General features: G+C 35.8%; 1 protein-coding gene across 1 annotated transcript in view; it reads left to right on the top strand.

Moving 5' to 3' along the window:
* RAPGEF6 (Rap guanine nucleotide exchange factor 6) overlaps positions 1–12766 on the top strand; it is a 177026-nt gene that overhangs the window by 70706 nt on the left and 93554 nt on the right. The window contains exon 6 of the mRNA XM_024741655.1: positions 11351–11494. Coding sequence (XP_024597423.1) covers positions 11351–11494 — 144 coding nt within the window. The remainder of the gene's footprint in view (positions 1–11350; positions 11495–12766) is intronic.

The following is a 12766-nucleotide window of genomic DNA, read 5'->3' as shown; positions in this document are numbered from 1 at the left end:
GCTAGAAATGATTAAGCTTAGTGAGGAAGGCATGTTGAAAGCTGAGACAGGCCGAAAGCCAGGACTCTTGTGCCAAACACTTAACCAAGTTGTGATTGCAAAGGATATGTTTTCGAAGGAAATTAAAAGTGTTACGACAATGAACACATGAATGGTAAAGAAGTGAAACAGCCTTATTGCCCAACGGGTGAAAGTTTTAGTGGTCTGGATTAGAATATCAAACCAGCCACGACATCCCTTAAGCCAAAACCCAATCTAGTGCAAGGTCCTAACGGTCTTCAATTCTATGAAGGCTGAAAGAAGTGAGAAAGCTGCAGAAGATAAGTTTGAAGCTAGCGGAGGTTGGTTCACAAGGTTTAAGGAAACAGCACTCTGCCTAATAGACATATAGAGAACACTACATTCATCAGTAGTAGAATACATCTGCTTTTCAAGTGCACATAGAATATTTTTAAAAGTAGACCATAGGCGGGACATAAAGCTCAAAAAAGAAAAGATTTAAAATTTTACAATTTATAGTTTTTGACCACCATGGAATTAATTTTTTTAAAAAATTACAAAAACACAACTGGAACAAAATACAGCTTTTGAAATTCAGGAGTATATGTTAAATCACTTGTCAAAGAAGAGTCACTATGAAAATGAGAAAATATTTTGAACTGAATGAAGGTGGCATATCAAAACATGAAATTCATTTTAAGCCTTTCTTGCTGAGCAATTTAAGCCTTAATGCTGTTAGAATGAAAGGCTGACGTTAGATGAGTTAAGTATCCACATCAGGAAATTAGAAAGCAGCAAACTATACCAACAGAAATTAGAAGCCAAGCAATAATAAAGATAAATATAAAAACCAGTGGCATGTCAAGCAAACTTAAGAATCAGCAAAGGCAAAAGTTTGTTCTCAGAAAAGGATAATATAATTGATAAATCCCTGCCAAAAATAATCAAGAATGAAACAGATACTACATAACCAGTGTCAGTAGTGAGAAAGGATACAGTACTCTATGGATCTAATGAACTTTAAAAAAAGTAACAAAAGAAAGGATATTATGAAAATTTTAAATAAGTTTGAGATTTTAGAGAGTCAAATTCCTTGAAATACACAGCTTACCAAAACTGGCACACACCCTCACACAAACAGAAAATCTGCATAATCCGATATATAGAAAGAAAGTGAACCTGTAATTACAGACCTTCCATTTAGAAATTCAGACCCACATGGTTTCACTGGTGAATTTTTCCAAACATTTAAAGAAGAAATACATAAAGTCTAGCTGGAAACAGAAAAAAATTGAATATGTTCCCTTAATGAGCCCAGTTTAATTTTTTTTTATTGAGATACTGGTGACATATAACATTGTGTAAGAGCCCAGTTTAATTTTGGGAGCAAAACCTAACAAAGATATTACCCAAAAGCAGTATTACAGGTCATTTTTTAAATGAAAATAGATTTTTAAATCTTCAAATATTAGGAAATCAAATCCGAGTGATACATAAATAGGATAAAATATCATGACAAAGTTGAATTTATTTCCATAGTTGCAAGATTGTTTTAGTATTTGAAAATCAGTATGATTCATCGTATATATATTTTTATATGAATTTATTTATTTATTTTTGGCTGTATTGGGTCTTCGCTGCTGTGCGTGGGCTTTCTCTAGTTGTGGCGAGTGGGGGGCTACTCTTCGTTGCAGTGCGCGGGCTTCTCATTGCGGTGGCCTCTCTCGCCGCAGAGCACGGGCTCTAGGCGTGCAGGCTTCAGCAGTTGTGGCACATGGGCTCAGCAGCCATGGCCTCCGGGCTCCAGAGCACAGGCTCAGCAGCCGTGGCACACGGGCTCAGTAGCTTTGCGGCATGTGGGATCCTCCCAGACCAAGGATCAAACCCGTATCCCCTGCATTGGCAGGCGGACTCTCAACCACTGCGCCACCAGGGAAGCCCTGATTCATTATATTAATATAATAAAGAAGTCAAATGATCATCTCTATAGATACAAAAAAAAGCATTTGATAATACTCAAAACCCATCAGGATTTTTAAAACTTTTAGCAAGCTAGAAAAAGAGGGAAACTTTCATAATCTTATTAAAGGTATCTGCACAAACCTTACAATAAACATTGGAAACCTTTTCCTGGCATTAGGGAATATGTCAAAGCTCACTCCAAACCCAATGTCTAAAAAGTCCTATATAGTGCATTTAGGCAAGGGGAAAAAGATAGATTAGAAATGAAAATATAAAACTGTCACAAATGACGTGATTTGCATATAGAAAATCCATAAATAACTACATGTGAACTTTTAGAATTAATAAGAAATCATTTCAGCAGGGTCACTCGGTACTTGTTCATATATAAAAATCAACTGTATTTATATTTATGAGCAACAAAATGTTAGAAAAATAGAATTTAGTAAGAAAACCATTTATAAATGTCAAAAACATCCATATACATCAGAATAAATCTAACAAAAGTTATAGGAGACTCCTTACATAGAAAACCATAAAAAATTTTTGAACTCTTCCTCAGCTCTAGATCAGTTGAAAGAATCAATATTTTTAAGATGTAAATTGTCTCCAAATTGATGAAAAATTAAGTGTAATCCCCATGAAAATCCCAGCAGATTTTCTTATGGAGATCAAGAAATTGACCTGTGACCTAAATAAATGTCATATACGAGAATATATTTACAATAACTACGTAAAATACTTTAGCATAAACTTAACAAATTTGCAAAGACATTGTTTTTAAATGCTCTGCAAAAATATAAAATGCAGCTTGAACAAAAAATGAGATACCATGTTCTCAACTAAGGAGTTATCATCATAAAGGTATTCATTTTCCTTAGATTATCTTGTGAATTTAATGAGATTCCAATGAAAAATACCATCAGAATGGTTGTTGTTTTGTGCCTAATACATTTGGAACAGTAAAAATTCAAGAAGAGCCTGAAAAGACCTGAGAAAGATGAGCTGCTTAGTGGAGCCAAGTAAAGTTTTTAAATACTTAAAATAATTCAAAAAGGAGAAAAATATCTCTTAAAAAAAAGTGAATTTATTATATGTAAAATTGTTGGTTTAGGGGCTTCCCTGGTGGCGCAGTGGTTGAGAGTCCACCTGCCGATGCAGGGGACACGGGTTCGTGCCCCAGTCCGGGAAGATCCCACGTGCCGTGGAGTACCAAAAAAAAAAAAAAAAAAAAAAATTGTTGGTTTAATTCCCAGGAGTTTTTATTTCTGGTGACTTTAAGAACAATTTTTTTTTAAATTTTTTATTTATTTATTTTTTGGCTGCGTTGGGTCTTCGTTGCAGTGTGGTGGCTTCTCTTGTTGTGGAGTACAGGCTCCAGGTGTGCGAGCTTCAGTAGTTGTGGCTCATGACTCAGTAGTTGTGGCTCTCAGGCTCTAGAGTGCAGGCTCAGTAGTTGTGGTGCATGAGCTTAGTTGCTTCGCGGCATGTGGGATCTTCCTGGACCAGGGATCGAATCCATGTTCCCTGCATTGGCAGGCAGATTCTTAACCACTGTGCCACCGGGGGAGCCCTCTGGTGACTTCAAAAGACAATATTTTGTCTTTGCATTTTTAATGGGGTATCTCATGAGGACAGAAAGGGTCAGTAGTTTCATTTTTAGTAGTAATGACAGTTTAAAAAGTTTTATGTAGATATGTGTGTGTGTGTGTGTGTGTAGACACATTACATATACTTACATGTATGTAACTTATGTGATGATAATAATATATACTTACATATATAATCTTATATACATAAATCATTAGGAACCGATTATGTAGTATCAGGATGTTGGTGGTAATGTTGATACTGTTAAAGCTATTATATATGTATATATAACATACATGTGTATAGATAACCTAAGTGTATAAAGAGAAATTTTTTGTTATTAAGATACATTTAATGTAATTGGATGTAATTAAATTTATTTTACAATGATTATAATTAATGTAATGTAGTTAATATATGTATATGTTATTGTCATTAGGTGTTATTTTTTTCCAATATAAAAGAAAAAGAGTTGTACAAAATAAAAGATATTAAGTAAAACTCTAGTGCAAAATTTGAATAGAATATGTCAGCATTTGTCTTAAAAATATTTCCCAAGTTCACTTTATGAAAAAAATGTATTTCTTAGGGCTATTCATTGCAAAAGCTTAGAAGCAGCAACAAAAAAGTAGTTTTAGTGATTACTAGTGTTTATAAGAGCCCAGATGGTGAGTAAATAGTATTTCCCCACTAAAACGATATAAGCCTCCATAAAATAATAGCTTACATCACATGTGGAGCAGGAAATGTATTAGACTAGGATTTCTTGTGTCAGAAAGCAAAGAAATACCAAAAAACTATTGGGAGTCTCTCAGAAGTTCATAACTTAAAATGGTATCTTGAGTATCAAAAAGTAGTGTTAAAATTTTTTGTCAGGAAAGGTTACTGAAATTGATTAGAAACTTTTTCTGCCTTTGTTACAGAGATCTGTGCCCTTGTCTCCTTTGGTCTCTTAATTTGATTTATATTTATAGATTTTTAAAATATTAAACTACCCTTACATTCCCAGTAAATGCTCAGCCTGAGTTATTTGTTATATTTTTCTGAGTTTCTAGGCTTACTTTGATAATTGAGTTTAGGATTCTTGCATTCATTATTTCTTAGTGAGATGTTAGCTCATAATTTAATTTCTAGTACTCTTTTGTCATCTTTGTATCTGGATTCTGTGGGCCTCAGTACTTGGAGGCTGTTAACTCTTTTTCTGCATTTGGTATAAGATTTTTTTTTAACCTGAGAAGATTCTTCCGTTTACATTCTTTGTGGTTTCTGACAGGTTTGGATTTACTTTTACTTTTTGGATTTACTTTTATGTGCTTTGTATATACTCTACTTTTTTTTCCTCTTGTTATTTTTACTCTCTATATATAATATAGTAAGTTCTTTTTTTCCACTCTCAACTCCCTCCCCCAGTACTTCCTTAGATACTGTATTTGGTCTATTCTTTTCTTGCTAATTCCAGGTTACTTAAAAGTAACCCAAGTTAATAAGTGGTAAAGTTGATAAAAGTTTAATGCTGGCCACTACATCCAAATGTAATTGCTGTTGACCAGTATTTTAGTTCTACTTACTTATTCCACAAATTTTGTCTTACTTTATTGTTTTATACAGTTGTTATTTGCTCAGATTTAACCATGTATTTAGCATTTCTTTGCTTTTAGTTATTTCTTGGATGTGAGACCTTACTTATGGGAACATTTGTGTTATATCTGAGGCACACTCTTTAAATTTTTCTTTAATAAAGGGGTTTTGTTGGTAAACTTTCAACTGGGTGTATTGTTCTTTTTCTTAATTTTGCCTGAAAATAGCTTTATTTTGTATTATTCTTAAGGATTGTTTTGCTATGAATGCAATTTTAGGAGAAAAATCCTTTTTTTTCTCAGCAGTCAGTACATTCTGTTTTGTGGCATCTGTTGTTTTTTGAGAAGTCAGTTATTAATTTAATGCCCTTCCTTTATAGCTGATCTATCGTTTCCTTCTGGCTGCGTTGAGTCTTCTGTTTATCTTTTCTGTGTGGATTTGTAGTTGTAGTTTTTTAAGTATCCTGATTTGGATTTGTTGGAGAGCTTTGGGCTGTCTTTTTTTTTTTTTTAACTAAAAAAATCTCATTTTCTCTTTGGACATTGTCTTCATTTTTCTATTATCATTTTCTTGAACTTTGTTTAAATATATGTTAAATATTTTCATCTTATTCTCTATATTTCTTTTTTCTTAATAAATTTATTTATTTTATTTTTGGGGGCTGTGTTGGGTCTTCATTGCTGCGCGTCGACTTTCTCTAGTTGTGGTGAGCGGGGCTACTCTTCATTGTGGTACATGGGCCTCTCACTGCGGTGGCTTCTCTTGTTGCGGAACGTTGGCTCTAGGCTCGTGGGATTCAGTAGTTGTGGCTTGTGGGCACTAGAGCGCAGTCTCAGTAGTTGGGGCGTGGGGGCTTAGTTGCTCCAAGGCATGTGGAATCTTCCCAGACCAGGGCTCGAACCCATGTCCCCTGCATTGGCAGGCGGATTCTTAACCAGTGCACCACCGGGGAAGTCCTATTCTCTATATTTCTTAAGATTTTTTTCTTGTTTTTCATCTTATCCTGACTTTGTGGTACATACTCTTTTATTTTTTTTAGCTCTGTTTTCCCAATTCACTAATCCTCTTTTTAGTTATATCTTAATACACCATTTAATTCCTTCATTTTTCTTTTTTACTTTCTCTCTCTTCCTCTCTCCCTGCCCCTCTTTCATTTTGGGTAATTTCTGTTGACCTATGTTTAAGTTCATTGATTCTTAACTTGATTGTATCCAGTCTACTGATGAGCTCATCAAAGGCATTCTTCATCTTTAGTACCATGTTTTTTGTTTCTGACATTTTCACTTTACTGTAATACTTTTCTTATGTCTGCTCCATCTGTCTAGTTATATTGTCCACCTTTTCCACTGAATCATTACCATATTATAGTTGTTTTAAATTCTGTCTGATATTCATCTGGGTCATCTCTTAATTTTCAGGGATTGCTCTGTTGATTGCTTTGTCTCTTGGCAGTGGATTGGGTTGTTTTTTTTTTTTAATCCTTTCATTTTTATGTGAGTTGTTATTTTGTATTTGATACTAGATACTGTATGTAGAGCAATAAAGACAGAGGGTAGACAGTGTTTAGGCCTGGAGATGAACACACCTCTTCTGCTAGAATTGAGTTGGGTTTGGATTTTTGTTGTTGTTAGCTTCAGTGCACCATCAAATTCCTCTAGTGTTACTTTGTGCTTAGGGGTGGGACTGGTTTTTTGGAAGATTTTTCTAAGTGTTCTTGTTCTACCCTCAGTTTTAGGCCTTCTCTGTGCTCTTGTGTTTCAGACAGGATATATTTCCATGTTCTTATCCCTCTTTCGAAGGTAGATGGCTCTTTCTTGTTACTATCTATTTGCTAGCTTGGCAGTGGGGAGGGAGGGCACTTGGGGAGGAATTTTTTTTTTTTTTTTGTCCTGGTGAATCCTTACCTGTTTGGTTGCTATTTATAATCTCTGGCTCATTTTCAAGTTTCTTTTGTTTAAAGTTTTTTATTTTATTATAGCTTTATATTTTCTGATACTTCCAATATTGGTATACTTGCAGGTGTGATTCTGCTACCGTTTTTCTGTCCATTATTGCTCATTATGTCTCTCGTGATTGGGTTTTGTTGTTGTTGGGGTTTTTTGTTTTGGGTTTTTTTTTTTTTGTATATTTGTACATGACTTCATATGTGTTGAACTTTGGGTGTGGGAATTCCTTGAGGTTTGGGTTAAAGTTGCATTCTTACAGAGAGGTTTTAGATTTGTTTTTGCCAGTTGCATGTATGTTTTTAGTCCTGAACTTCTTTAAATTTTTTTATGCGCTTAAGGTACTATGAATTAAAACTACAGACCTGCATGAAGGATGGCTTCTGTTTTGAATTCCCTCCACCCCCAGCAGTCCTTTTCTCAGTGCTAAGCAAGTTTTCTTCCTCTCCCTTCTGCAGGATGGGCTTAAAGCTTGCATTGAGGGTGTAGCTCTTTGGAATGAGTAAGTCTCCTTTGGATTCCCTGCCTTTGTTGGATTCTCTATTTTATTTCCTATCTCTCTCGTTCCCTACAACCATCAAAGTGGAAAGTCTTGTCTCTAAAGTTGAGAAATCATCTGCTAGATTGGGGCTTTGTTGCTAGCCTACTTCCTGGCATTTTGTTTTCACTTCTTTCTTTGCATTTGGATTCCTTATTTTTCTGCCATTTCAGTATGTGTTTATGACGTTTCATTTTTAAAACTCACATTTCAGTTGTAATCAGCGGGAGCTTTACTAAGAGTGCTTAATCCTTTTTCCATTGTTTGGTTTTTCCTTTCATTTGGTACTTTTCCCCACATTTTTAAGGCTAGAAACTCCTTTCCTAAATTTAATTTACTACTGTTTCTATTTTGAAAAACATTTATTGTTTAAATTTCTGCTTTTGCTCAATAAATGGTAGCTATTGAAAGATCTAAGAATATGGATATGATACTGGAATTTTACCTAAAGTAAATAATCTAGTTCATCCTGTGGGATAGGGCAGTATGAAGGAGATGAACTTCTTAGTCACACTTGGTGTTTTCTTTAAATATTCATTCATTCATTTTTTTATTTTTGGCTGTTGGCAGTGGATTGGGTTGCAGGTGGGATCTTTGTTGCAGCATGTGGGATCTTTAGTTGTGGCTTGCATGAGGGATCTAGTTCCCCAACCAAGGATTGAACCTGGGCCCCCTGCTTTGAGAGTGCAGAGTCTTAGCCACTGGACCACCAGGGAGGTCCCCACACTTGCTTTTTGAATTGTTACTCACACACTTCTGTGAAATACTTAAGTTTTGTGAGACTCTGCACCATCCGTTAACACAGAAAGAGTAGCTATGTTGTGAGCCTTAAAGGACATAAGTAATAGTTTCTGGTACTTGGCCTAGTATAGTGATTTAGAAAATACAATGGTTCTCCCATCATTTTTTAGAAAAGGAAATTGAATCTCAAGGAGATAACATGTATTTGCTACCTATACAAAATTCTGTAGTTTTAAGTTGGAAATCAAGCCCCTGTCTCTTCTGGATTTTACTTTTCAGAAGAGTAGTATTCAGTAACATATTCTGCCTGCCTGTATATTTCTTGAGTATTTTATACATACTTCCAAGGGCTTAAGATATTTGGAGAGAAAGAAAGAATTTAATGTAATGCTCACTTTGGCAAATGTTTTGAATAAGTGAACAAAGATGAATGTAAATACAATGCACTTCCTCTACTAGGTAGCTTGTAGTGAGGTAGGCTTATCTAATAATTATGGCCAGTATGCTTAGTGCTATAGAAGGGGTAGCACCTGCGTCTTGAGGCAGAGGTAGGGTTGTTTGAACTGGGTCATGAGGTATGTGTAGGATGCTGAGATGTTAGCAAAGGAGGCATGGGCTTTTAGGCAGAAATAACGCATATGTATGTAAAGGCCTGAAGGCAGTCCTGTTTATGAGAAGTCCAGGTTGTGTGCACACAGCAAAGCAGTCAAAAGGAATGTCTCTTGTGGTTATGGAAGAGATGGCAGTTGAGATGTGTCTTAAATGATTGGTAGTGTTTCAGCATATGAAGATAACATGGATAGGATAACAGAAATTGAGTAAATAAGTAAAGTTACTTAGCAGAATGTAAGTTATTTATGTATAGGGACCCATGAATAGTCACATTGATTTGGCTGCCGCTTACTCTTGAACTCTCAAACCTACAGAACAGCTTAGACATCACCTCTTTCTGAGAAATCATCAGGAAATTGTGCATATCTCATTAGAGCTTTTATGTGAGAGGATTTTTTGTGGGGAGGAGGATACGGGAGCAGTTTTTCCAGGCTTCCATGTATAAGATAAAGTGATAAAAATATTTTGGGAATGGAGCATGTATGACTTGGAATATCAAATATAATAGTTTAAAATTTATTCGGTAACCATTAGAGGTCCATTGTAGCATTTTGAACAGGAGACCTGACATAATGATGATTTATCTGACCATGCCGGATGGAACTGGAGAGGAACATGACAGAACCAGCAAGTTCAGGACTGAAGTGATTAAGACTTGAATAAAGAATGGTGGTAATGGGAATGAAAGAAAAGGCATTGTGAAAGGGATTTCTAAACAAAGATTTGACAGGTTCTAAGAAATGATTGAAGATAAGATATGGAAGACAAGCAGGGGAATTGGAAATGTTGGAATTTCATACTTGGGTGACTAGGAAATTTTTGATATCAGCAAGAGATATGACATTAGCAGGAAAAGTAGTTGAGGGAAAAAGCTGAAATTACCATTTGTTATTTATTGGATGTGAGGTTAATTATAAACTCTACTTTAGAGCATGTCAATATTCCTTTGTAAAAGTAATTTCTAAAAATTATGCTATACTCTGTCATTAGATGGGAAAGGTAGTCCTTTTTTTTCTTCTAATTTTACTGAGATATAATTTACATACAGCACTGTATCAGTTTAAGGCATAATGGTTTGACTTACATACATCGTGAAGTGATAAATCACAGTAAGTTTAGTGACCGACAATCATCTCATATAGATAGAAAATTAAAGAAATAGAAAAAACTTATTTTTCTTGTGATGAGAACGCTTAGGATTTGCTCTCTTAACAACTTTCATATATAACATATGACAGTGTTAATTATATTTATCATGTTGACATTATATCCCTAGTACTTGTTTGTCTTATAACTGGAAGTTTGTACCTTCTGACTGCCTTCATCCAATTTCTGCTCCCCTCAGCCCCCACCTCTGGGAACCATAAATCTGATCTCTTTTTCTATAAGTTTCTTTGTTTTGAACTGTAATTGACCCAGAACACTATGTTAGTTCCTTTTACCCAAAGTAGTGATTTGGTATTTCTGTACATTTCAAAATGATCACCACAATAAGTCCATTTACCATCTGTCATCATACAAAGATATTATATAACTATTGACTATATTCCTCATGCTGTATATTTCATATCTATGACTCATTTATTTTACAGCTGGAAGTTTGTACTTCTTAATCTTCCTCACCTATTTCTTTCCTCCCGCTCCCCCCGTCCCCTGGCAATGTAGTCTTGTATCAGTAGCATAAGTTTTGGAAACAGGCCTGTATGCCAGGTCACCTTTAATAAGTATCACTGTTGTGAGACTGAAAAGTCGCTGATCTTTTTGGATTTTACTTTGTTCACGTATAAACTAGAAATAGTAATACCTGATTACAGGGCTGTTGTGTAAACTAAATAGTATAATATATATCCATGCTGTCCTATAATAAGCCCTCAATAAATGTTAGTTTTCCCTTCTTCCTTAGAAGATGCCAGCCTTATTTATTCTTGACTGTTTTCACACATTAAGATGGACATCAAAGAATAATGCATAAAGCATTTTGTTTCACTGTTAGGAATTCACTGAAGTCATAACCATGATTGTTTGCTAAATAAAATATGTGTATAATCAGGCAGTTTGTAATTAGACTAACTCGGAAGTTGTAATTATTGAATGTGTAGGTGTGGTTAACATCCTTCATTTCTGGTAAATGACTTTACTTAGAGGATGTATGTTTATGTGAGCAACAGGGACTATTTCCTGGAAGGAAACTGTGGTCTCCAGATCTTTATGATAATGTCACCTTTAGTCTTTCTGAAGTCATGAGCATTGTCCTATACAGACTGTTTCCTTCAGGCAGTTTCGTGCAAGTAGTAAATGAAGCCTTATGCGCCTGTTAAAACTTCAGAGACTGTCAGTAATATGGAAAAATTGGATGTTTAATCAGGAATGCGAACATGTGTTTCAGGTAGAGAATTCCAAAGATAATGAAGATAGTATTCTACAAAGAGAAATTCCTGCCAGACAGTCTCGACGAAGGTTTCGGAAAATTAACTGTAAAGGAGAACGTCAAACTATTACTGATGATGTGGACATTAACAGCTATCTTTCTGTGAGTATATTTAGGAACATTTCATGGGTATTTCTTAGTTCATATGCAGTATACTTAATTTACATATATATATTTTAACATCTTTATTGGAGTATAATTGCTTAACAGCGGGGTGTTAGTTTCTGCTTTATAACAAAGTAAATCAGCTATACATACACTTATATCCCCGTATCTCCTCCCTCTTGATTCTCCTTCCCATCTGCTTTATCCCACCCCTCTGCTTTATCCCACCCCTCTAGGTGGTCACAAAGCACTGAGTTGATCTCCCTGTGCTATGTGGCTCCTTCCCACTAGCTATCTGTTTTACATTTGGTGTTGTATATATGTCCATGCCACTCTCTCACTTCATCCCAGCATACCCTTCCCCCTCGCTGTGTCTTCAAGTCCATTCTGTACGTCTGTGTCTTTATTCCTGTCCTACCCCTAGGTTCTTCAGAACCATTTTTTTTTTTAACATTCCATATATATGTGTTAGCATACAGTATTTGTTTTTCTCTTTCTGACTTACTTCACTCTGTATAAGACTCTAGGTCCATCCACCTCATTACAAATGACTCAATTCTATTTCTTTTTTTTTTTTTTTTTGCGGTACGTGGGCCACTCACTGTTGTGGCCTCTCACATTGCGGAGCACAGGTTCCGGACAGGCAGGCTCAGCAGCCATGGCTCACGGGCCTAGCCGCTCCACAGCATGTGGGATCTTCCCGGACTGGGGCACGAACCCACGTCCCCTGCATCGGCAGGCGGACTCTCAACCACTGCACCACCAGGGAAGCCCCAATGCCCCAATTTTGTTTCTTTTTATGGCTGAGTAATATTCCATTGTATATATGTGCCACATCTTCTTTATCCATTCATCTGTTGATGGACACTTAGGTTGCTTCCATGACCTGGCCCTTGTAAATAGAGCTGCAGTGAACATTGTGGTACATGACTCTTTTTGAATTATGGTTTTCTCAGGGTGTATGCCCAGTAGTGGAATTGCTGGGTCATATGGTAGTTCTATTCTTAGTGTTTTAAGGAACCTCCGTACTGTTCTCCATAGTGACTGTATCAATTTATATTCCACCAACAGTGCAAGAGGGTTCCATTTCTCCACACCCTCTACGGCATTTATTGTTTGTAGATTTTTTGATGATGGCCATTCTGACTGGTGTGAGGTGATACCTCATTTAGTTTTGATTTGCATTTCTCTAATGATTAGTGATGTTGAGCTTCCTTTCATGTGTTTGTTGGCAATCTGTATATCTTCTTTGGAGAAATGTCTATTTAG

The sequence above is a fragment of the Neophocaena asiaeorientalis genome, unplaced genomic scaffold, assembly GCF_003031525.2.
Source record: "Neophocaena asiaeorientalis asiaeorientalis breed wild unplaced genomic scaffold, Neophocaena_asiaeorientalis_V1.1 scaffold773, whole genome shotgun sequence".
NCBI classification, from domain to species: domain Eukaryota; kingdom Metazoa; phylum Chordata; class Mammalia; order Artiodactyla; family Phocoenidae; genus Neophocaena; species Neophocaena asiaeorientalis.
Note: the sequence above shows the minus strand (reverse complement) of the source record. Positions and strands in the feature narration are given on the sequence as shown.